The 26321-nt window shown below is 42.7% G+C and overlaps 1 protein-coding gene across 2 annotated transcripts; it reads left to right on the top strand.

Annotated features, from left to right (window-relative positions):
* Window positions 1–1018: 1018 nt before the first annotated feature.
* Window positions 1019–25760, top strand: GSPT1 (G1 to S phase transition 1). Of its 2 annotated transcripts, none has more exons than XM_088148137.1 (15): window positions 1019–1595; window positions 10407–10451; window positions 10617–10658; window positions 11736–11960; window positions 12731–12764; window positions 13243–13320; window positions 14599–14779; window positions 15552–15706; window positions 16003–16143; window positions 17354–17447; window positions 18688–18768; window positions 22478–22651; window positions 23097–23186; window positions 24226–24394; window positions 25235–25760. In XM_088148137.1, exons 1-15 carry the CDS (start codon window positions 1259–1261, stop codon window positions 25285–25287), a joined length of 1899 nt encoding a protein of 632 aa, XP_088004263.1. In that variant the 5' UTR covers window positions 1019–1258; the 3' UTR covers window positions 25288–25760. The 2 variants fall into 2 exon arrangements, with proteins under 2 accessions (XP_088004263.1, XP_088004262.1); XM_088148136.1 differs by having other exon boundaries at window positions 1020–1595; window positions 11733–11960.
* Window positions 25761–26321: the final 561 nt, after the last annotated feature.

Below are 26321 nucleotides of genomic sequence, written 5' to 3'. Positions count from 1 at the left end.
GCATTTCTTCACCTTCCTTTAATACGCAAATTGACTTCGATTCAAGCAGTGGCATTAGTGGAAAGGTTTTCTTCCAAATTATGCTTGCCATGCCTGAAAATCAGTTTAATCAAGTAAAATACTTAGGCAGGGATCATGCATCACATAGTGACATAACATGGTTTGTTTGGTTTCGGCTGAGCATGATGCGAAAATCCCTGCCATTGTGACTTGTAAATTGTGGCTTATGGCTTTTCATTTAAATGTGCTCAATTAACCATGATTCAGCCAGCTGCTAAGCCATGCGTATGTGTTCAGTGAACCATAGTTTGCTCAGCTCAATTTTCTGGATTTGTGTTAGCAAACTGCAGTTCATTTAACACGGAATAGGCAAATCGAGCAAACACAGCCACTATCATTCAGTCTATTCCGCTTCACAGGGTTGTTGTAAGGATAAAATAAAGGAAAAGACTTGTTGAAGGAAAGGCAAATGAGAAAATTACTAAAAAATAAGTGTCACCGCTTCACATCATTGGAAGGCCTTTTCCTCTCCTTCCTTGGTGACAATACTTATTAATCCTTCCCTGCTTGAATGTACTCACAATACTTCCACTAAGTATGTTTACTACCGTTCAGCTCCCACTTCCTTGCTATGGAATTATTTTTGCCATCTCCGCGAATTCTCATCTTTTGGCTGCTGCGCGAAGCCTTTCGGGATCTGTAGTTTTCCTAAGTCCGGAGAGAGAGAGAGAGGGAGAGAGAGAGAGAAAAACGCAAGAACTGCGCAATGGCTGCTGGGGATTGTTGTTTTTGCAAAGACTCGAACCCCACGCGAGCGGGAGGGAGGGCCGGAGCCGAAAGAAAGGAAAGGCAGCGAGTTGTGCTTCCCGTGCGGCGTGCCCCAGTCTGGCGCGCGGCCTTTCGGGAGTTGTAGTCAGCGGCCCGGCGGCGCCCGCGTGTCGGAAGGGCCTGCGCGCGGTCGCAGGACTACCGAGCGGCCAGGCGGCGCCTGCGCCTGCGCGCGGAGGAAGGCGAGGCGTACGGCAGCTGAGGGAGGCCATACTGCGTCGGGGCGGTGGGGCGCACGCGGAGTGTGGCCGGAGCGAGGACTGGGTCGCTGCCTCCGCCGCCGCCTCCGCCGCCGCCTGCCGCCGTCCGTCCCCGCCGCTCCGCGCCCTCCCTCCTTTCCCGCCGCGGCCCCGCCAGGGAGGCGCTTCGGCAGCGCAGAGGCTCGTGAGGGGGGCGGGCGGGCGAGCGCGCGAGCGGGCGGGCGCACAAAATGGAGGCGAACGGCAGCGGGAGCAGCAGCGACTCGGCGCCCGACTGCTGGGACCAGGCGGACCTCGAGCCGGGCAGCGGCAGTGCCGCCGCCGCCGAGGAGGAAGCGGCGGCGGCGGCGCCGGGCCCGGCCCAGCTGGAGGCCGAGGAGGAGCAGCTCCTGGGCGCGGCCTTCAGCCGGCACCTCAACGTCAACGCCAAGCCCTTCGTGCCCAACGTCCACGCCGCCGAGTTCGTGCCGGCCTTCCTGAGGGGCAGCCCGGGGCCCGCGCCGCCGACGCCCCCCTCGCCCCCGCCGGGCCTGCCGCCGCCGCCGCCGCCCCCGTCGCTGACACACGGTGAGCCCGCGGAACGGCCCGACACCGGGCGGCCTCGGCGCGGGGCCCCCGCCCGCCGCGGTAACCAGCCGCCGGACTCGGGGGCGCGGTGGTGAAGCCCCCTCCCCGCTCGGCTGCCTGCCCCCATCAGGGGCCCTCCAGAGGGCGGCCTGGCATCCCGGCGGCTCTTCGGGGTCTCTCCTGCCCTTCACTCTTTTAAGCGCTCCCTCTCTTGATCCCCACAACAGCCCTGTGAGGTAGGTCGGCCTGAGCGAGCGGGACCGGCCCGTAGGCACCCCAGGAGCCACCGTGGCTGAGAATGGATGTGAACCTGGCCTTGCCCACCCCAGGTGCATCCTTTACCCCGAGCCCCCTTTCTTGCCACTTCCAGTGGAGTGCTGCCCCCCGTATATTGAGGTAGACCTGGGGAGGGGGGTTGCTTCCCAAGGCTTTGAAAGGGTTGCCAGCAACATAGAGCTTCCCCCCGAGGGTGAGGTGGCAGCAGAGGAAGGGTTGTGCCCTGTTGATTCCCCCCCCCCCCCCCACAAGCAACCCTGCAAGGTAGTTCAGACTAAACTCAGGGGAAAGAATAGGTTGGCCCGAGGTTGTCTTGCCCTTGGAGAGGCTGGGCTTCTGCTCCCTTCCCTCCTGAGAATTTGGCGCCTGATGCTTGCAAGATTGCTTGACCCATGTTTTGCCCAGGTGGCATGATCAGGGTTGCACTCCGAAACACCCAGAGGGCACCTGTGGCATGACCTAGTTCTTACTGTTTTTCCACCCTTGTTGGAAGAGGAGGATAGCAGGAAAAAAACAGAGTAATGGTCCTGACTGTCCCAGGCATGCTTGAACGGCGATGGAGACACTGTTTCCCTGGTCATTAACGCAACCTTCATGAGGACTTTTGGAGGGGTTTTTTCCGAGTCCCGCCTTTAGCAACGTGGCTTCCAGAAGAGGGGATGTGAGAGCCACTAGTGTTTCTGAAAGACAGGTTTCCCTTCTTGCTGTGGAGCGTTAAGCCATACGAGCTGGGGCAGCTGAGCCAAGAGATGACTCAGAGCACCCCCTTGGCCCGTGATGCAATCTTGTGTGGCGGAGAGACGTCACCTTTCTTGCCTGTGCCGGGGAGGAAGGGAGAAAGTATTTCCTGGTAGTCAGAGAGTTGCTGTGAAAACAGCTCGGAGGACTCTCTTCATTCTCAAGCCACCTTTCGAATAGGCTATCACTGTGTTACCGTTTCTCTTGACTTTTTCAACAAGGCTTCTCTCTCTCGCTGGAAAACTCAAGTCTTTGAGATAAGGTGGGCTCAGCAACTAAGAGGAACTTTTCAGTGCTCCAGGCTGGTTCAGTTATTTGTAGGCCAGCAAGCCTCAGGGCAGCAAAACGTGAGGGTGTTTTAGAAGCAGGAGGTTCAATCCTCATTGTGCAGTGCATAGCCAGACTAGTAGAAGTGTTCCTTGCAGAGTGCTGTGAATTGGGAAGGGTCTAACATTATAAAGCCAGTTTGGTGGTGTAGTGAAGGTGCTGGCCTGGAAACCAGGAGACTGTGAATTTTAGGCCTGCCTGAGGCATGAAAGCCAGCTAGGTGACTTTGGTCCAGTCCGTCTCTCAGCCCAATCCACCTCACAGGGGTGTTGTGGAGAAAAATAGGAGGCAGGAGTATTGTTCACCACCTTGAGATATATATATAAAAAAGGTGGGATAAAAATATTTAATAATGTTTCATGCAAGAAGCCCATTAATCCATGTGTTTAGTTAGCATGCTAAACCCTAAACATGTAACCAAATACAGTTGCAGTGTTCATATAACCTGCCCAAACACATAAGCCATGTTATAGTTTGACTTGGCTTACATATGTTGGAATAGTGGCTGGGTTCCGATAACATACCAAACTACCAGTTTATTCACTCTATAGCAGCTTGCCACTGGGTTTCTGTTGTTCAAGGGAACTCTCTCCACAACATAAGTCTAACTGGCCTTACCTTTATGTTGTTGCTTGATGAGAGCCAGAGTGGTGTAGTGGTTACTAGGATGGGAGAAAATCAGGTTGAAGTCTACCCTCACCGTAAAAATTCCCTAGGTGACTTTGGGCCAGCTGCTCTCTCTCAGCCCAACCTACCTCACAGGGTTGATGGGACAAGCCTCCTTGAACTCTTGGAGCAAAGATGGAATATCAATCAGACAGGTGTATAGTTTATGCCTATTTAACTTGGGGTCAGAAAATACCTTGCTGAGTTGATCATCATTAATTGTATTCTGCTTACGCCTTACCGAGTCTTAGTATTTCTTGCAGCAGGCCTTGAGGCAGTGGGATTAAGAAGGGAGGGAGTTCCAATTTCCACTTCAGTATCAGGTGTATCCTGAGCCATGGTGTAAAATCTGAGAGTATTACAACTCTGAATTATAAAACAGGCTACTTTCTAATAGCTACTTCAGATTTTCAGTGTTATAGCAAAACTGGCTTTGTGGAAAGACGATTGTTGAATTCAATTTTCTGCTTCCCTTCAGGAATTTCAGAAACTGTTGGACAATCCCCATATTTTCACTCATGTAGTTTTATCGAGCCTTCTCATCTTAAATATGTTCATAATATTCCAGTGTCTTGGATTGTGGATAAATGCCTATAGCAGTTTAGCCTCCATGTGTTTTAGACTTCAATTTCCATCAGTCCCGCCAGTCTAATGGCACAGGATTGCTGGAGTTAAAGTCTTAAAATTTCTGTGGGCTGCTAGTTTACTATCCTACCCTAAATTAAATCATACCTGACCCTATTGATTATAGATGTAAAGTGATGCCCTCAACATACATCGCAGCAGTGTTCTTTAAGCATTTTGCTTTTAAATCCAATTTGTCTCCATTCGTTTCTGCCTGCCCAGTACATTCCAGCAGAGTGGGTGTGCTCCAGATCCCCTCCGTTAAACATTGTCATCTTGTGGGACCAAGGAAGCATGCCTTCTCTGTTGTGGCCCCCACCCTCTGGAACAGCATCCCCCCCCCCCCCCCAGAGATAAGGAAGCACCCTCTCTCCTAGGGTTCCGAAAAGCTTTGAAAACCTAGCTTTGGTCCCAGGCCTGGGGTTGATGTTTTGTCTTGTTGATTTTGTTGTTGATTAGATCATTTTAGTCTGGGCTGTCTGGCTGATGTAATTTTTTTAGCTGTTTTTATGTACAAAATTCGGTTTTGTACACTGCCCAGAGCCATTGGAGTTGGGCGGCTAATACATTTAAAATAATAATAACCCAGTCTTGAGGGACTTTCGGATGGGTCAAAAGGAATGGAGACTTCTAATATTGGGAGGGAGGGGGGAAGAATGTTCCACAAGGTGGGCACCACAGCAGGCATTGATGCAAAGTGGGGAAGACCTGATTAGCTGGCTCTTTTTTTCAGGTCTGATCATATGTAGGCTGGTTCATATGCTTATCAGGATTGTGCAAGGATGCTTCTGGAGACTGCCCAATCATTTCTGTTTTTTTATCTTCCTGCCTGTGGCTAAATGAGTAGAGAACCTTTGCATTGAACATCTCATTCAAGCTGGAGCTCTTGGGTTTGCTATAACCCTATAGCAGTCTTAAGAAATTGGAATCTAGGGCTTAATGCTTTTATTAATGTTATTCAATATTTAGCAAACTGCTTGGAATGCTCGGCTTTAACTGCTGCTTCTGGGAGGGAGTTCTCATGGTGAGACCATTCAGCAGCTTGCCTGCATTAGCCTGTTGTCTGATCCCAATAAGGCAGAATTCTTCCAAATGTTGTCTTTTAAAGGGTATCTAAAGCATCCGTGTCCGTCTGCACACAAAAGTTTTGTTTTGAAGACGTTTTGTGAAATGTCTTGTTTTTAATATGAAACCATTGTTTTAGATTTTGCAAACTTTCTGAGTTTGAAGCAAAAGTATTCCAGATTGAAATACTCCATTACAGACTAAAAATGTTTCTCGAACACACAAAGCAGCAGCTTCTTTCTCCCCATTTTGCACTCGAATGTTTCATGAAATTCCATGCATGAAACATTTCACGCACCTCAGCCAAGTGTGAGGATAGTAAAAAAATGTTTGATTTAGTCATTCCTGTGTGCATAATTCTCAGGGTTAAGTAAAACCTAGGATGAAGCTGTAGGTGTAGATAAGTCCTGGGTGGGTTTCTTTTTAATCCTATTTTGCTAACTGATAGGTGAAAAGCAATGATCAAAGTGTGTCCAAAGAAAGGTAAGTGCCATCTGTTCTGCACTGCAAAATTTGCAAGCATAAGTACTGCAATCTCAGGGTAGCAGCAGGTCTCACATCTCTTTTATTCCATGTTGAGCACAAGATACTGGTTTTGTTACTGACTGAATTACTCCTGATGGTGTGTGAACTGCATATCATCAACCAGCACACAGACACCCAGGCTGTACCTCTGATAGGGGTATGGAACCACATGCTTAGCCCTTAATAGATTGGGACTCGGTACCACTCAACTTGCAGAGTGGAGAGGATGGGATTTTTTCTTTTCATCTTTAATGAAAGATGGGAGAAGAGCCTCAGACAGCCAGAAGTTCATCACAAGTCAGAATGTTTATATTTTCTGCAGTCACATCTGCTTAAATAAGCATTTTTTCGCCTATTCAGTGTCAGTAAGTTGCTGACAAATTGTAACATGTATTGTATGTAGATATTCATCTGAAGATTGCAGATGTGATTGAAACCAAAGAAAGGGCAAAAAATCAGGTGTCTGCTAGCAGTTTTTCCAGCTAACGAATTTTGTTAAAAGCATAAGCTTTTGCGAGCTGCAGCTCATTTGATCAGATGCATGAGGTGTAGCTCACAAAAGCTTGTGCCTTTTAATACGTTAGTCGGAAAAGATGCTGCTGACTCCTGATTTTTTGCCACCATAACAACACGGCTCTCCTCCTGTAACGAAAGTACAGTGACTATAATTGGACTTCATTAAATGCTTAGATTTACCTTGGACTTTATTTAATCATCACAGAGAAGGTGGTTCCTGTTTTTCTGCTCAGTTCACTTTTCTGTGTGCGTCTGTGTTTTTGGTGACGCTTGCTTTAGTCTCTCCCAACGTATGGCAGGGATCATCAATAACATAGCCCAGGGTAAACTGTTTTAACTTCTGCCTTCTGAGAAAAAGGCAGGTAGGAGAAGTTGCTTGGGAATAATGTAACTTTTGCAAAGAGCTACGGAGTAATGACTCCTAAAATTAAGAGAGGGTCTCTCTATGCGGACACAGCCAATTGTGGGTTGTGTCTTCTTCCAGGCTCTTACTGAAAACTTCATATGCCTGCAGAAGTGGAGGTTACCAGGGGTCCCAGAATATCTTTGAAGGCAGCAGCTACACTGGTTCAAAGCTCTCTGTGTGGAACTTGGGGGAAGGGTCCCCTCTGGCTTTTAGGAAGTTGTTTCTTCCCTTTTTTTTTACACAACAGCAATCCTGTTTTATGCTACAGCTTTGCATTTCCCACTTCAAGATGGTTGACAGTTGTTCAACTGATCTTTGGCAGATTTGGATAGAGGGGGCTCTGGAGGACTGCATGTGGCCCTGGGGACCCAGGTTCTCCATCCGTCCCAGAGAGCATTCTTTCCTGTTAAGGACATAAACAGTGCCTGAGATCTAGAGCTTCTTCTGAAAGTGTAAGTGATGCACCAGCTATGGTCATATCTGGAGATAGAGATTTGATGCCCTTAACCATATCAGATCCCCTTGCATCTGGATGGCTTCACTGTGGGACAGCCTTCTGGAATCAGGAATTTTAGTTCAGATTATCAGCACAGGACTCCTGAGACTGGGTCAAATGAGTATTTTATCAAGTCCCAAGACCAATCAAAAGTGCTGATTTTGATTCTTTGAGGCGGCAACCGCTTGGGGACATCATACCTAAAGGGCAACCTATCAGATTCCCTTGTAATTTTTTCTGAGGATCTTCTTTGACTTCCCCACTGAGGGAGTGGAATGAAAATAAATAAATGGGAGAAAGTTTTGAGGTTTGTTGGTTGGATGGTTTTTCCATCCATCTGGATAGAACAAGGCATTCTGGCTTAACCAGTGGTTGTAATTCTGTTACTTTGAACACAGCAGTTTTTTCTTTCCACCCTGCCTCTATGTTGGAATTAAGCAATTCCACTTTCTGCCCCTTGTTATCAGAAGATGATTGTTTTAATTATTGTTTATTGTTTTACTAAAGATTTAGCAACTTAAAAGGAGTTCTAGCAGGTACAGCTCTTTGATTTTTTTAGTGTTCAGTATTTTGGCTTCTGAAACTTTTGATAAAAATGGTTGGAAATAAACTAAAGGGCATTAGTACGACTGCAGAACTGTAGCTATAGAATTCACATTGGACCAGTATTTTTTTTGAAGACTAAATGCTTGGAGCAACATTTTGCAAATAGTAAACAGCTTTCATTTGAACAAGTTTTTTTGTATCAGAATCTGTATTATCTAAAGTGAATATTTATCTAGCTGGATGAAGAGGCTTTTACTCTTTAAGAACCAATAAACAGATATGATGCATTTGTGATTAGGGAAAGTTCCAATACCTGTGGACATTAACCCAGCAGTAAACTATAGCTTTTATCATTTGGCATTTAAGTGTTGACAATGAAATATTCTATCCTGTAACTTCTCTACTTCCTTGGTTTGTTACCACTGGCCAAATGGCACCCGATGCCTCTAAATTTTTATTTCTGGCTTAATTGACTTTAATCTTGACTTTAAAAAACTATTTCAGTCTGGGCTGTTGTTACATGCTTTTTTTCAAAAACCTTCACTAACCTGTTTTGGCAAAATATAAGGTTTGGGGGTTATGTTTTTGCTTTTTTTTTTTTTTGGCCTTCAAGTCAGTCTTAATTCCTGGCAGTTACATGAATAATTTCCTGCAGTTTTCTTGGCAACATTTTTAGAAGGCTTTTTCTTAGGGCTGAGAAAGAGTAACCTGCCTAAAAATCAGAATGGTTTTTTTTACAATCTGGCCAACCAGTCATCAAAATAACCAGGACTTCCCTTCTCCAGGAAAAATAGAGATCTTCCATCTGGACTTGAACATCTTGGGATCCAATCTGGAACATCAAATTCTCACTTGAGTTTTAATAACAAGTTCCACAACTTTTTTAAAGCCACACACAAGTGATATAGTTGGCACCAAATTAACCTCTAAAGTAATATTGCTCAGCAGTTTGATCTAAATTTCCATGTTCCAGCATCAGAATCTATAGAAATTGAATTTAATCTCACCGGTCTTCTGACAAGTGTTCCTCAGATGGGGCTTATATTTCCATGATAAAACTGATGTTGGTTCATTTGAACATTTTATTATCATTTGTTTATTGCATTGATATAAACGCTGAGGGTGGTGTGCTTTGACCCCTGTTTTATCCTCACAATAAGCCTGTGAGCTGGGTTCGGCTGAGAAATGGTGTGTGACCCAATGAGCATCATGTTGGAGTGGTGTTTTGAACCTGGATCTCCCTGCGTTTTAGTCCAGCAAGTCTTAATGTATTTATATAGAATATATGTGTCTTTTAATTAAATTCCCAAAGCAAATAGAAATATTATGCTTGGATGGTCTGAAAATGGGGAACGAGAATAAACCCCAATTTACTGAAGCTTTCTTGCCTGTTTGCTGATCTTATTTATAAGGAGCAACCAAGCAAATGTGTTTTTACAAGCCTGGTAGGATGTTGTCCAGTGTTTGTGGTAAAATTTCCTTTGCAAAGAGAATGGAAAAGTCCTGCAGGTTTAAATATTTATTGCAGCCAGGTTGTGCAATAGTCACAAACAAAGTGCACATTGATGCTTCAACAGAACTATGGAGAACTATTGAGAGCACGGCAGCTTCTAATATGTCATTAGACGCTTTTTCCCTTTCACTGGTGTTGGTATAGCTTTTATTATTCTGCTCTTCCAAAAGAATATGAGGTCATAATTCTCCCACCTTGGTAGTTTTAAAAAGTTAAATCTCTGAAAACATTACTTGTTGGGATTGGATGTTCCTGAAAGCATGACTAATAATTGTTAAGATCTGTACTGAATTTAATTTTTCTTTAACTGGAACTAGACCACAGTTTGGATCCAGACTTCGTGAAGCTCGGTAGCTTTTAAGATGTGAAGGTTTTGATTTGGATTTGTTCAGCCTTGACAGCTTTGCATAATGGTCCTCTTAGAAAATGGAACAGTAGGATTGTAGAAATATTTTCTATTTTTGGTAGGAAACAAAATTCTAGAGCATTTTGTCTGACAGAACTATAATGGGAAGACAGCTTTGGACAAAATTGCTAGCATCAGTGTCTTGCGTCTGGTTCACACACTGATGTAGGTCAATTGGATAGGTTTTTGCATGCCACGCTGCAAATAAATTGGCCACAAAGGAAACAACAGACCATTATTATTTATACTTCAGTGAGCAGTGGTGAAGCTTGTTCTTGTTCTTTTCCCTGCTCAAATACATGCACAAGGGGGAGGTTGGATATGTTTCATTTCATGCTTTGAACCAACTTGGGGAACTGGTGGCCCTTCAGATGTTGCTGAGCGGCAATTCCCTGCAGCCCTAACCAGCATAGCCAATCATGAAGAATTCTGGAAGGTATTGTTCAGCAACATCGAGAAAGCCAGGCTCCATGCTATATTCTGTTTATTCCTTATTCCTCCTCCACGTCATAAGATAGCTTGGTTGGTTTTATCTTAATGCATTGTGTGGACTGAATTTGCATCTGAATTCAGAATCCTAAGTATTCAAAGAATAGGAGAAGAGCAAACCAGTTTAGCCTTTCCTTCTGAACAGTAGCTACTTTGGTTCTTGAACTTGCACCAGAGTTATACCAAATACTTATTTCAGTGTTGGATATTTTTTTAAGGGGCATCAGCAGAATCATCCCAAGAAGATCTGCCATCTTGTGAAGGTAATACATTTTCCTTTTTTGGTGACAAATCTAAAGCCAAGCTGTTGGGATTGGGAAACAAATTTGTGAAACCTTTACACAATTAATCAAATGCTCAAAAAGAATGTGAACTGGGGCAACTGAGGTCATGCTACTTCTTTAACATACTTCTTTCTGTTCTTCTAGGGTCAAACATTGCCATTGGTATGGAAATCTCAGAACCAGTTGGTAAGAAACCATATAGCATAGTTTGAAATGGCCCCTTTGCCTTGCAATCTTGAAGTGCTTCCTAATTGGTCTCTTGTTATGATCCAGTGTAGTTCATGGAACTGCTACACAAATTTGGAAAGCTTGGGTGCTCAAAGTTGATTGCATTTGCAGTTCTTCTAGAACAATAGGTAGCTCACTGGTTAGTGATGGTCCCAGATGATTTGCGGTAGATCAGCAAAGATTCCTTTTAGCAATACGAACAGTACAAGTTTTTTCCTGTTCCAGAGAAACAATGCTTAGGGGTGACTATTCATGGACATGTGCGTGGCAGAGACAGAGAAGAAGATCAATAATTTCAGGAGTCATGTGGAGAAAGCAGTTCTGAGATAAGGACATCCCCAAGTCCTTACCTTTCCTTACCTTTGGGTGAGATCTAGTACTGCATTTGCACTCCTTTAATAAAGCTGTTTTGAGCCAGAGAATGACAAATGACCCTCCCCCTTGTCAACCTTTTCCAGCTTGGTGTCCTTTAGCTAACCATTATGGAAGCTGTCATCTAATCCATCAAGAAAGACTGTGATGGTAGCTTGCTTTCAGTTCCTAAATTGATGCATACAGTACTTTAGGTTTTCATAGGAAAATAAATAATTTTCCCCCTAGGAGAAAGGAAAGATGACTAGCATTCACTAGCTCTCATAAACAGTTTCATTAGTGAATTCCAGTGTACTGTTTACTCTTCTAAAACTTTATGGTCTGGTGGTGGTTTTCGGCATTCCTGGCACTGTAGTTGAAAAGACTTCTGTGTTAAAATAGCCAAATCTTATGAATAGTAGCTTGCTTTATATTATTTACTTACTTACTTAAAAGCATTTGTATCACAATCAGCTCCAAGTGGGTTCTATGAAAATGAAGTTTTACATATGCACCCCAAAACTCAGTCAGTGGGGCAGAGGAAAATAAATAAAGATTGGAACTTAAACAGGCAACGGCTTTGTTGTCTTGCTAAGCCTTCTCCTCTCTCCCCCCGCCCCTTCCCAGGAAAGCAATTGAAAAGCAGTCCTCTCGTTCAAGTAACTATTTATTAAATCCTAGTAGAAAATGGAGAAACAGAAATGTCCCCTGAGGAATCGTGGGACCACAAAGAAGAAATCATTGAACCCGAATTAGCAAGTGGCCCTTCTGGTGATGCAGGGCCCATTGAAGAGGGCACCCAGGAAATGATGGAGGAAGAGGAGGAGATGCCAAAACCCAAATCCATGGTGGCTCCCCCAGGTGCTCCCAAGAAGGAACACGTAAATGTGGTGTTCATTGGACATGTAGGTAAGTTGCTCTAGAGAGCCAGGGAGACGGCTTTGAAGCCAATATTCAGACATTGTTGCGTTCTGGGCCTCCATGGAGTCCGTTTCCTGATGTGATCTACCCTGTAAGCGTGTTAAGGGGACACAGTAAAGAGGTGGACAGCTTGTGCTTCTCCAGATGTTGAAATACAATTTCCCACCAGCCCCTGTGCTGGCTGAGGCTGCCGGGAGTTCTAGATCAGGAACACCTGGTGAGCCAGAGGTTGCATGTCCGTGATTGAATAGAATATGTTTGCTTTCCATAGTTTAAATTTTAAAGAAAAATAAAGACCCTGAAAATGGTTTGATTAGTTGATTATGTGCCATCAACTTTTTTTCAACTCCTAGAGACCGCATAGATCAGTGTTGTCCAAACTTGGCCACTTTAAGATGAGTGGACTTCAACTCCCAGAATTCCCCAGCCAGCCAGGCTGGGGAATTCTGGGAGTTGAAGTCCACTCATCTTAAAGTGGCCAAGTTTGGACAACACTGAGATAGATAGATAGAAAACGGTTTACATACTAATTTTAGTACAACCAGTGCTACCTATCAGAAACTTCCTAGGTATATAATCTGAACAAGATATTTCTTCAGAGTAAAAGTCCATCCTAAACTATTAGCCTTCTGTGATTATGCAGGGCAAAAGCATATCCTGATGGGAAAATCGAGTCCTTTACCAAAATGAATTAAATAGCTTAGCTGCTCACGAAGAGCTGACTTTAAACATCTTTTGTCTGTGTATCTTTTTTTTAGATGCTGGAAAATCAACAATTGGAGGACAAATAATGTAAGTAATTTTTTTCCCCAAACTACTAGAATGTTTCTGCACATCTAGAAAAAAGAAAAATACATATTTGATTTAGTCAGCTTAGGCTTCTCTTAACTGACCTTTTAGTCTGAGTCGAAAGGTGTAACTATAATCAAAGAATACTACAGCTGATAATCTGAAACACTTTTAGTACAAAATACGTTTCTGTTTTTGGGAGAGCTTATTAAAAATTTGATAGGCATTATTGCTGTTCTGTTCACTTTGCAATGTGCCACTTCTTGATCTTCCCAATTTGTTCTGAGTGCAATTTTTGAATAACCTACTTTATATGCAGTTCTGCATTCTGGAAACCACAGACTGACCAAACTGGGTTCAGTTGCACTTCCATCCATTTCGTTCTATTTACTGTTTAAAAAAAAAAATGTAACTCTTCTGAAACTGCTTTTTACATATAGGCTGTTTCTTCTTCATAACTCATATACAAAACTCTTTTCAGGTACTTGACAGGCATGGTTGATAAAAGAACACTTGAAAAATATGAAAGAGAAGCTAAAGAAAAAAACAGAGAAACCTGGTATGAAGCCTACGTTTTAAAATTTAACCCACTTTAAATTAGGACAGCCTGTCCTAACCTCATGCCTTCCAGATGATTGAACCGGTTTTCAGAATTCCTGATGGTTTGAACCAGGACCTAGCTTGCTCACTTCAGAAGACATGAGAGATTGTACATCAAGATAAAACTGGCTTGCAATTCTGTAAATTGATGCAGCAAACTAAAAGCAATTTCTAGGTTGTTTAGTTATGTAGCTAGCAGGAAAGAGAGAGCAGAAATGAATGGGCTGCATGTGTGCAGAGCATGCTGTCTGGGGAATTCTGAGAGTTGAAGTCCACACATCTTACAGCTGCTCAGGTTGAGAAACACTGGTCTAGAATTCTGACTTTGGGCATTGTCTGCACAAGGAATGGATGTAATGCAACTAAAAACTAATCCAAAACATTCCCCTGCCTGCTTAAGGAATCCCCAGTGTTGGTATAATATCATCATGAATAATTTCAATTTATGTTCTTGTACAGTTAATTATAAATTTGATTTATAATTGTCTGGGTTCATCCACTAGGAAGAGCCCCCAGAGGAAGATTAGCTCTTCTGCCAAGTTCTTAGCAATTAGCAGCTAAGAAAGTCTCTTTGCAATCAGGAGGAGACAGATCTTGTGTCTCCTAGTGAACCTCCACCTTGAATCCCATCCTCCCCCCAGCAAAGGCTAGAAGCCAGGGATACTTGCCAGGGAGTTGGCAACTGCCCAGCAAAGAGTAGACAAGGACTTGAAAGCCAGGAGAACGAAAGTTGTCCCGAGAGAATGTGCCAAGCAGAGTAGATTTTCCCTAGGAAAGTAGCAGCAGCAGCACCTTGGATCTGGTTACCACTTGGAGCGGAGACCATGAGGAAATGCCAAGTCTATAAGCTGGGCTGAGAAATTGATGAAACAACCTAGAAGAACCGAGAGGCAAACTGCATATATAAAATGCATATATATGTCCATGTGGTCACCATTCACAACACACGTAAAAAGGGGGTGTGGCTTCAGTCACATGGTTGTAGCCAGCATCTTGACTTTCTTTACCCCCCTCCCTGCAGATAGCCCCTGCATGCCCTTTCCTGAGTTGCATGCCGCCCTGCAAAGCCTGAAATAAAATCCACAACTGTATAGAAGCATTTAAGTTAGTTGCTGGAAATGCTGAGAATGCTCGGATACGTTTTAGGGTAGGACCTATCATAAATCCCCAAAATAAGTGTAATCAGTCAATTTTATATTGGATATTTCCCTTCTTATTTATTTATTTTTTTTAATAGGTATCTCTCTTGGGCCTTAGACACAAACCAGGAAGAGCGGGACAAAGGGAAAACAGTAGAAGTGGGCCGTGCCTATTTCGAAACAGAGAAGAAACACTTCACAATTTTAGATGCCCCAGGGCATAAGAGCTTTGTTCCAAATATGATAGGTGGTGCTTCTCAAGCTGATTTAGCTGTATTGGTAAGAGCCTTTCTTGTTTACAGATCAGTTGGAGAACTGTTTGAATTGATCTGCCCTTTTTTTTTTCCCTTTTGGTAGTTGCACTATTTGTTTTATTGATCTAAAATTTTAAACTGCCCAGTAGCTGAAGGTCTCTGAGAAGTTAGCAGTAAAGCCTGCTAAAAAACATATAGTAAAAACATGTAGATGTTAAAGAGCGGGTTCAAACGATAGGTTCTCTGTCGATCTTTGAAATGTTCTTATACTGTAAAAACAAGAAGATGGAGCAGTGGTTTTCTGAATGGTCTCTATTAACAAGTGAAAGGGCTAAGCTTGCTATATATTAGTATTTTTCATTGGGACCGATTATAGAGATTTTTTTCCCTTCATTTTTTTCAGTTTGTTCTTTTTTATGCTATTATTGTGTTGTTTATTTTTGCTGTTAATGCAGTCATAAAATTATAAAAACTGTTATTTAATAATAATTGTGCTGCAGCAATCTATAAAGGGCCTGTGCAGTTCTTGTAGCTATCTAGTAACCTGTTTGAGTGGACGCTGTTTAGCTCAGCGTGTACCTGTTAAGGAGACTGATATTATAAAACCAGAAGTAGTGACCCAAAAAATTGCTCAGATCGGCACCCTGTGGGGTTGTAGCAATTCTCAGCATAAGACATAAATGCAAAGCCTTAAGTTTGAGAGCTATCTGATGATCATTCTACTGACCAGAGGCAAACGGGGGATTGCATTGTGGCCAAACGCTCGAAAGGGCTAACTTGATTTTTCTTCCAATCAGGTAATCTCTGCAAGAAAAGGAGAATTTGAAACTGGTTTTGAGAAAGGAGGGCAGACGAGAGAGCATGCCATGCTAGCAAAAACAGCAGGTGTAAAACACTTAATAGTTCTCATTAATAAAATGGATGACCCAACTGTGAACTGGAGCAACGAAAGGTAAGTACTATATTTACTTTGTACCAAAGTTGGATGCTGGGATGGGGGTCATTTTGCTTCTTCTTTTATAAATGGAGCTGGGCTCATGCAGATTTGATAGATAAGGTCCAAAGATGAGGTGTAATTACTTTAATAAAGGCAAATATGTGTAGAAGTCTCTGCTAGTTTCAAAAAACTTTCTGAATTAGGTGGAGGGTGTGAATTTGACTTAACCTCTGACTTCAACTCTGATGTATCTCAAACATATTTTGAGATGAAACGTAAAAGTTTTTTCTCCCCTGTGACTGATCTTTCAGGTATGAAGAATGTAAAGAAAAACTGGTGCCATTCTTGAAGAAAGTAGGGTTCAATCCCAAAAAAGACATTCACTTCATGCCCTGCTCAGGACTGACTGGAGCGAATCTCAAGGAGCAGTCTGACTTCTGTCCTTGGTATATGTAGGTATCTAATTTAATGGGATCCCTGCTTCGCCATAGAGCGCAATATTCAAAGCAAAAAAGTCTTGAAACAAAATGCACGATTGCATTTAAACAGGCCCAGTCAAATACACACTCCAGGTTCAGAGATGCTGGGAAGAATTAGTTTTCTCCTAGGTTGCACCACTAACAGCTGTATCACTGACAACTGGCTAGACTGGACCTGCCTTTGGAGGATGGCAGAGAAACGAGTGGATCTCTATTAATTGGTCTCATGGCACCCTTTGCCTCCAGAGCCAAAAGCAGATTTTTTGGGAGGCTGACAGATTGATTTTGGAAAGGACAGCAAGCCACCTTCTGCTTTGATCTGCCAGGCACACTGCTACATCCAGTTCCTGGCTTTGTAGGTTTTAGTCCGTTAACCAAGTTCAGCCTAAACCAGACTAGTATGTGGAAGCATCTATGATGCCCTAGTGCACTGTTTCTCAACCTTGGCAACTTGAAGACGTGTGGTCTTCAATTCCCAGAATTCCCCAGCCAGCATGCCCAAAGACAATCTAGATGTTACATGGCTGGCTGGGGGATTCTGGGAGTTGAAGCTCACACGTCTTCAAGTTGCCAAGGTTGAGAAACAGTGCCCTAGTGGAAGAAGCCCCCAGAGCACTGTTTCTGTAGAACTGCTGTTTTGGCTGAAGGTTATGGGAATTTTGGCCTGAAGACACCAGAGGCTGCCAAGTTAGGGAAGGACAATCTCACCATGGTGCATTTTTCTGAAGGTCACACAGGGGCTAGCAAGAGCATACCGGACACAAGCAGTCAACTAGGGTGATGAAGTAGTGGCAAGTTACAGTTTGCCCAAAGAGAATCTAGATGTTACATTGGACCTTTGAGGATAAAAGACTCAGTTTCTGCAAGCGGTAGAACCAGGAGTAGAGTATATATGTAGCTCGTGGTTAAACTGTTGGGTTCTTAGTGTTTCTGAGGTTGGTGGTGAAACCTTTTACTAAAAGGCATAACTTACTCCTGCAGCCCCGTGCCAACACCTTGACTTCACCGTTAGTAGAAACATGGATTAGACTATCATCCCAAGCAGATGCAAAGGAGTATATCTCACAAAGAGCCTTGCTCATTGAGAAGTTAGATGCATCACTGATGGAAATTTTGTCTTAAAATAAAAATGTAGCATAGATTTTGACCCTGTATTCCCTGCCCCTCTTTTGTTTTTTTCCAGCGGGCTACCATTTATTCCATATCTGGATAACTTGCCAAACTTCAACCGATCAGTTGATGGACCAATCAGGCTGCCAATTGTTGATAAATATAAGGTATGCAACTAACCTGGAAAATACAGTACAGTTGCTTTAGCGGGCCAATTTTTCTTTTAATGTCAGGACTATGGGATGCTGGCTGTCCTGCTTCTACCTCCCTGCCCCCCCCCAAACTAAAGCAATCTAAAGGTGTACAAGTGCAAACTTTGCAAAATGTCCTTTTTCACATGCCAGGGAAAAAAGCATTTGGAAGTGCGAGTGTGAAATGATTCCAGGCTGCTTGAAACAGCAGCGTTGTGTGCGAAGTGGATGCTGAAATAGTTTGGAATGAAAAGTTTTGCATCCCTCTAGTACAAAACATATATCTGTTCTTCCCTTGATCTAAATAATTTGATATGTTCTAGTGATGATAGTGGAACTTCATAGCTTCAAGCCATTTCTCAGTGGTTCGCCACAATAATTAGAAGGAGAGACTATTTTGAAAGTGAAAGCGAAAGGTTTGGAGCGGTGAAGATTCTGGGTTGGTATCATAGGCCTCTAAAAAGGGGGCAGTGAATGCATGCATGGAAATACAGGAATACAGATTGCATGGAAAAATGGAAATACAGATTGCTAATCTGTAAAGTTGGGTGTGCATGTGAACCTTTGGAAGATCTAAAGTAGAGGTGGTAAGGGATGAAGTTTTGTATCATCATGTTGACCCCGTGGCTGGATTCACAAGACGTGCTCGTTAAAACGGGTTTGGGTCCCTTGTGGATCATTACAGTATGGGAATCCAGACATTGTCATAACATGTTATACAAACCACACCATCATGTTAAATTGTAATATGTTCAGTCATCACATCTTCAGTTCACTTAGCAGTTGCGTTTGGTTTCCCTAACTTCAGAGTTTAGCGTGTTGTATGAATCCAGCTGTATCTCTAAGTCTGACTCTATAACTTGTACTTAAATTAACTAGTGATAAAACATACAGTAGGTCTAAAACAATCCTGATTTCTGTGTGTTTGTTTTGGATTTATTTCTTCCCCTAAACCAGTGTTTCTCAACCTTGGCAACTTTAAAACGGGCGGACTTCAGCTCCCAGAATTCTCTAGCCAGCCACTTATTTAAGGTTGAGAAACACTGCCCGAAGCCTTTGCATTTGATTAATACACCTTAGATTCCTTGCTTAATTTGACTGCAATCACTTGGCATAAGTCATCGTAACTCTTGAGAAGTTAATCAGGCCCTGTTTTGATCATGTTTTCTTAACCTAGTTGTTGTTTTTTCTCTCTCCCTCCCTCCCCCACGCGAAGGATATGGGCACGGTGGTTTTGGGAAAGCTGGAATCAGGCTCTATTTGCAAAGGGCAGCAGCTTGTGATGATGCCAAACAAGGTATAGTGCATTTTCTTTTTAAGCCTGCAAAAATCACTCTTGGTTTTCCCAATGAAGCCATTTTTCACTCCTGGAAAGAATCAGCAGCTCTCAGGCCTCAGTCCATAGGCAGTTGAGCTCATTAGCCAATTTTTAGTTAGAAGACCCCTTGAGATTTGGGCTGCTACTTTATAACAGCAGCTAACAGTGGCAATCACCACTTGCAAGACAGTGGATGAATTTTGCAGGGAATATCAGTGAGCTGAAGATCAGGTTGTATTATTAGGCCAAAGTCCCATACCCAAAGCTCTCTTTTCCTCTTTCCTGTAAGAGAAGGTGGCTGCCGTATTGGCTTAAGAGAAGAAAGTGAATAGATGCTCCCGTTACAGTATTGCCCTCTGGGTTCTTCTGTTTCTCACAATGGTCACCCACTTGGTTTCATTTTTTTTTCCTCCCGAATGTACCGAAGTGAGTGGAATTAAGATTTGGCCCTATGCTGTATTCTGCAGAATCCCTGGGTTCTGCTCCTTGAGTCCACTGCACTCAAGCAGGAGGTAGAGATGAAAAGCAGTCCGTGGCTAGACCAGTCCCAGGTTTCTGGGTATATTCTAGAAACAGAAGCTTGAATGAGACAGAAAATAAGGAAGTTGCTAGAATGCAGCTGTCTATTTGCATTTGCGGCCTTTTCGGTGTTTCATAAATGCAGTTTTCACACAAAGAAAGCATAAATAGGTATACTGCATTAGCAACCCCAAAATGCATAGACACGTGCAGAAAACATACCACAGAAGCAGTATTTTTGAATAGAAATTAAAGAGGTATCATTCAGAAGAAACTTCGCATGAATCTTTCTAGAGGCACAAGCCGGTTCAGAAATGATTGGAACAAAATAAGGATTGGGGAAATAAAGAAGTGAAATGGACAGATTATTCTGTCTGAACATTTCAAAACAGCATCTTATCTTCTAACGTAGATTAGGACTTGACCTGCCTGGAAGGTACTTGCCCTTTGCTGAATTTTAATTGAGACATATGCGAGGGATAACTTTCAAACCATCTGCTTTTCCACTCGGAAAGCCTGCTCACCAAGGACAGAGATCAGGTCATCAAAACCTCAAGCAGAAGTTCCCCTAGCACTTGTCCTTCCCAGAAATTTTCCTGAAAGAGAGTTCAGATTTCATGCAGTTACATAAATGTCATACCTCTCTGAATTGTTGGCGGAAAAGCAAAACCAAATGTGATCTGTCTTCTCTGTACTATATGCCAGGGATGGGCAACCTTTTGAGAGTTGGGAACCCTGCCTAGCTTTTGGGCTGAGTATTTAATACAAAGAGAATGTGGACAAAATGTGGATTTTCAATATTTTCAGGAGATATTGGGGTGGGGTGGCTAAGTTAACAATAATAAAAATGCAGTCTTGCTTAAGGCTTACAGTACAATTTTTATATGTTCTTAGTCTTACAATGGTGGAAAATTAGGTATTTTATTTTCATTGTGGCTGGAGAAAACTCCAGAATCCTAAAGATGGGTTCGGAAGCCACATATTCTCCCTGCTTCAGGTGAAATCAGTGAGAATCCTAGGTACTACTGTAAGGATGTGGAAAGCTAAAGAGAAAAATAAGAAAATTGACTTCGTTCTTAACCCCTGTAGTGGTTATTAAATAGCTCTCTGGTCCTGGCAGGCATTCTCTGTACCCTGATAATTGCCTTCAAAACAAATATTTCTCAGAATGTTTGCCTTCAACCAAGGAACTTTGTTTTGCAACTTCATTTTGGCTTCCCACCAGTTCTCAAATTTTAGTGGGTGGGATGTGGTTTCAGAAGTTATAAATAACCGGTGTGAGGGTTGTCTGGATTAATGCCATGTTTAGGTGCTAGTTTACAAAAACTGAAGACCAGAGCAGTCCTACCTGTTGGGGGAACCGAAACATCAGAGGCTCCAGCAAACTCATAACAGAAAGAGGGACATTTCTGTCCCCTACCCCAAGGGCTTTTTTTAAAATTCAAAGTACTGTAATATGTTTCATATGTGTGTCTTAGAAAGGAATGTTTTCCTGTACTGTTAAACTTGCTTGTCAAATGAAAACATTGGATGTGAGTTCCCTGGGGAAAGAACAAGCAAAATTCCAGGTTAAAAAATACATATTCAGCAGGAGAGAGGATCTTTGGATGCTGTTACTGGAGTAAGAAAGTGACAGCAAGTAAAGTATAAGGAGGAGGAAGATTTATTAAATTTATTTGCAGCCTGACTCCAGCACTCTAGGCAGTTTACAAACTATTAAAAACATTTTAAAACAAGGAACAATACAAAAACAACACAAAAGAAATCTGAATGAAATAGCCGCTTTGGAGAAAGCCCTACATTGCAAGTGACTTTCTGAAGCCTAGTTTTATTACTTGCTCCTACAGACTACAGATTTACCCCTTTCTATCTCAGTATTCAGTCACATTTTAAAAAAAAAGCATTCACAAATGATCTGAACTATATTAGAAAGCCTCCTTTCCCACTGAAATCAAGGGAACTAAAATGAAGCCATAATTTTGCTTGTTGTCCGCAATGTAACTGTACAGTGGAACCTCAGGTTACGAACGCTTCTGTTAACGAACTTTTCGGGTTACAACCAGCTCCGGCCGCAAAATTTTGCTTCGGTTTGCGAACTCCGCCTCGGGGTAAGAACAGGATACGCGGCCATTTTCCCTCCCGTGACATGGTCCGCGGCCATTTTTCCACCCCTGACACGTGGTCCGTGGCCATTTTTCCGCCCCTGACACGTGGTCCGCAACCATTTTCCGCCCCTGACACGTGGTCATAGGGAGGGGGACTCTCCCTCCAAGCAATAGCCGCCTCCCTGTCCTCCACGCCAGAACGGATTAACGGTAATTACATTGAACCTTATGGGGAAATTTGCTTCGGGTTGCGACCACTTCGGGTTGCGACCAATTCGGGTTGCGGCCAGAGTCACGGAACGAATTAAGTTCGTAAACCGAGGTTCCACTGTATTCTACACTTGCTTCAGTTCATCTACATATCTGCATGGCTGTTGGGTAAAAGGAACCACAAAGGTCTTAGAAAGCCTGTCAGTATGACCAGTTAGCGTTTTCTTTTCAGGAGTCAGTCTTGCAGGGGCATATTTCAGCTGTATCTCTTCATCTCCTTCAGATTTTGTAGATCTTTTTTTTTTTAAAAAAAAAAGTTGATTTGATCAATGCATTTTTCTTTCATAACATCGACAAAAAGTAACATGTTACAGAATGGAACTAAAAGGTAAAACAAACGTTTTGCTGCAGTCTCAGAATTTACGACGAGTATGAAACTATTCTTTTACATTCAAAAGAAGGTTTAACTGATTCTTTTTATTGACATCAGTAATTGGACTCCATTTAACATAAAAGGTGTTTGAGGTTATAGTCTTTTCTAAAAGGTGCATATGGAATGGCGATGACTTTCTTAATGCATCCCTGGATGTATCAAGTTGAAATAAGATAGAAGGAGAGACTTTACGTGCAGTAGTATTTATTTGGGAGACTGTTATAATTCCAAGGCCAAAAAACATGGTGACCTGAAACAATGCTGTTATTCCATGACATATTAATCTTGGCTTCTGAAAACTCAGCAAATATTATATAGATAACAGGTAACTTTATTACAGCCTTTGCATGACCCTGAGTCTAAAATATTTTCTAGCATGTGTGACATTTCATGCCTTAGACCACCCTGATCTCTTTTTAAGCACAACGTGGAAGTCCTTGGAATCCTTTCTGACGACGTAGAAACTGATTCTGTAGCTCCAGGTGAAAATTTGAAGATCCGACTGAAAGGAATTGAAGAGGAAGAAATCCTCCCAGGGTTTATACTCTGTGATCTTAATAACCTGTGTCATTCTGGACGCACTTTTGATGCTCAGGTATGCCTACTGAAGAAGAATGTCTGCTCTTTAATTTGGAATAGGTATTACTGAAATCAAATTGGCTTAACTCCTGGATGATGATTTTAAATTTATTGATTGCCCAACTCCAGTGGACTCTGGATTGATAGGACGTAGTTCAGAGATGCACAGCTTAGGGCCATCTCAGTCACTCTCCCAGAAAGGATGATATAAATGTCTTCCCTTCCCTTCTAAACCAGCTAAAGCCCTGCTCTTGCTAATTCCAAATGTGTGAAATGTGAAAGCAACATTTTAAAGAAAATCTTGTCTGTAACACAGTGCAGTTAATCATCCTGATGCATTTCAGCTGAAGAAAAGTCTTCCTCTAGACAGGCAGGTCTGAAGAAATTGCTCCACAACTTCCTTGAGATCAAATTGGACAGCCTCTCATTGTATAGCCTAACTGGTCTCTTCTTGATTATAGATAGTGATCATTGAACACAAATCCATCATCTGCCCAGGTTATAATGCGGTGCTGCATATTCATACCTGCATTGAAGAAGTTGAGATTACAGTAAGTGCAGACCATCTTCATATGGGGACCAATAAAGATCCATTTGTGGCAAAGACATCAAAAGGGCAGTTACCTTGGTTTCTTATCTCGGGCAGATGTCTTAGGTTAAAAGGGGCCAGGTTGAAAAGGTACGTTTAGCCTAAATTCATGTTTTTTAAAGATGCCATAACAGGCTGTATTTGCCCAGTGTAAGCCATAAGCCATAGTATATAGCCCACATTGGCTAGATCTACACAACCTGCTAAATCAACCAGAATCAACTCCATTCCTTTGATCTGCTAGGGAGAAGCTGCTTATAATCCTACATTTGGGGGGGGGGGGCATCAAAGCTAGAAGGCACTGCTTTTTTATGACAGTGCCAATACTTTGGAGTCGATGATAAGGCTTTGGGGAAATGTTAAAAGCAGAGTTATTTTGGAGGGCATTCTCCTATACTTCAGCACTGTGCCATCTTTGATCTCTTTATTTTTCCCAACTGTTGTGCTTTGAGTTGAGGGGGATCCATGATGCTTCTTGTCATTTTAGCTTTTTACTATATTATATGCTATGTAAGCTGCCAAGAGTTGTTAGGCTATGGTAGGTACAAGTTTAATCAGTCAATCAAAGAAGCCACGTTATGTCTTACTTTAACCTGTTGTGTAAAGTACAAGGAACAATATTTCCCATTGTCCTTAGATGGGAAGCCATGTAATGGCTATGAAATCAGTCCAAGGCACTTTATTTGAAACTGACTTGACTTGAATGTTCATATTAATTGGCTTTAAAAAAAATACTCCCAAACTATCCTTTTACTAGCTTAAAATGTTTCAGACCAAGGGCCTAGAGGAAAATTACTTTTGAAAGAGAGAGAATTTCTATTCTAGTTTTTCTGGCTTCTTTGAGATGGGGAAACAACAAATGTACCTCTGGATTTCTTTTTCAGTTTTTTGCACAAAAGAAGTTCTTCTTCCCATAGAGCAGTTAAAGATGCGGAGTTCTGTTGGCAAAATGAGGGTGTGACCCACGTGGTGTTTCACTTGGGTTTCTTCTCCTTCCACAGGCCTTAATCTGTCTGGTAGACAAGAAATCAGGAGAGAAAAGCAAAACACGGCCCCGTTTTGTCAAACAAGATCAAGTATGCATTGCCCGTTTACGGACGGCAGGAACCATCTGCCTTGAGACATTCAAAGACTTCCCTCAAATGGGCCGCTTCACCTTAAGAGACGAGGGTAGGATGATTATAAATTTATTTGTTGCAGCCATCATGGGCAAGATCCAGGCCTCCTAACTGTAACACTCCAAAGCTATAGATTCAGCTCCGCATTGAGCGTTCAGGTGGCAAACGCTTCTCAGGCGGCAGAATTCCAGAGGCTCAAGTTCTGAGCGGCAGCAGGGCCAACCACTTCCCAGTAGTTCTGCCAAGGAAGGCCAAATGTTGGTTAGGAGTGAAGGCACAAAACTGGCTAGCCAAAGAGAGGCGAGCAACATTGGTCCGTGAAACAATCCACAGTCCAGTCGTGCCTTTCCTGGAATGGGCAGCCCGAAGTAGCGAGCAAGTTTCCTGCTTCATAAGAACTCTTGGTGAAGTTGGATGGCAAAGCGAGGGGCAAGACGCTACGCTGGTGGGCAGGAGACGGGGATCCTTCAGAAGCACACAGCTCCATTTAACATCTTACTGGCCCCATTTCCAAGGCTATCTTTGTCCATGTATCTCATCCCATGGATATTGTGAGGACGTGGTGCCTCCCTTGCTTCAGCTCCCCAGATGAAGCATTGGCGGGCTTCTTCCTACATCTTTTCTCCTTGTGTAGGAAGTCACTTTGGGAATAATCCTCTGGCCTTGCTGAACTACAGTACCCAAGATCCCTTCATTAGTGGCCAAGTTGGCTGTGCTACTGGAAGCTGTAGTTCAGCCACCCAGTCTGCCAAAGGCCAGAAGGCTTCCCACCTCGGAAGCAAGCATTTAAAAAATGTTAACAAGTGTCACCTCTTGCTTTTGTTTATGTGAGACCCTTAAGAATCACCCATTTCCTAATGATCTTTTCTATCTTTTTTTTTCTTTTGCTTAGGTAAAACCATTGCAATTGGGAAAGTTCTGAAATTGGTTCCAGAGAAGGACTAAGCATTGTTTTTGACAAGCCTGCACAAATACTGTAAGGAGGGGGTTAAAAATGACTCTGCAGAGCCCTATTTCACATTGCCTTCTTTTCTTCCCATTGATAATCTCCTCCCTCTATTTTGCAAAGATGAAATTTCACAGCAAAGGTCCACATTATGTCAGCTTTCTCATATTGAGAGCTCTGCTATGCCACTGTTGAATTACCCTGAAAAGTTTCATTTTGTTTTGTTTTTCTTCCTCCTCCTCCTCCTCCTCCTCCTTCTCCTCCTCAGTTCAGCTTCCTTGGAAAGATTTGGCAATAGCTTTGTAAGTGATGTGGACATAATTGCCTAGAATTATGAAAAAATCTACAGGATTTATGTTTAATTGTCCCCTCCCATCAAACTGAAGCATTTTTCAAGGCAGATCATTCAGGTGTGCATGCGTGCACATGTTACAAACACAATTACCATGTTAATAAACTCTCCAATTTGAAATCTTTTTGGGTATCAATTACTTTTGAATAATGTTTTTATCCAGATGTAACGCCTGCTGCATTCGCTTTTAACCTGCTGAGTGATCTGAACATTTGATGACTTTGGCTTTTCTAAACAACGGATTCCTATCTTTGTCAGATCCCCGACTGTGTTTTAAATGAAGCAATTAGACCATTGACAAAACTTGTACTAAAGTTTCCTTCACCCTTTTCTTTACAGTGGTTCAAAAACCCTCAAAATAGATCCATGCAAATATGGTACTATTTCATTAGTGTTGCATCACTTTATAGAAAGATATATATAAAAGTTAATTTAACACAAATGTATAGGCGCAGGGTAAGATAGATCTTCCCACTGTGTCCTGGAGAACATCATCATCATTATTGCTTTTCTGGCAGCACAGGCTGGTGACTAAAACAAGTAGGACTGTTATATGACAACTCTTGCAATAATTCTGGCGCGTTGCATTCAGTATGAAAACTGAGCTCAGGTGCCAGTTTATGATTTTAAAAAATTCCTCTGCTACCTTTAACTTAGAAGCCTGGAGAATCTTTGTAGTTT

Source organism: Python bivittatus, unplaced genomic scaffold (genome assembly GCF_059951505.1).
Source record: "Python bivittatus isolate LINGU-HERP-01145 unplaced genomic scaffold, Pbiv_v1 ctg000560_np1212, whole genome shotgun sequence".
In the NCBI taxonomy this organism is placed as follows: Eukaryota; Metazoa; Chordata; class Lepidosauria; order Squamata; family Pythonidae; genus Python; species Python bivittatus.
This window is presented reverse-complemented; position numbering and strand designations above follow the sequence as displayed.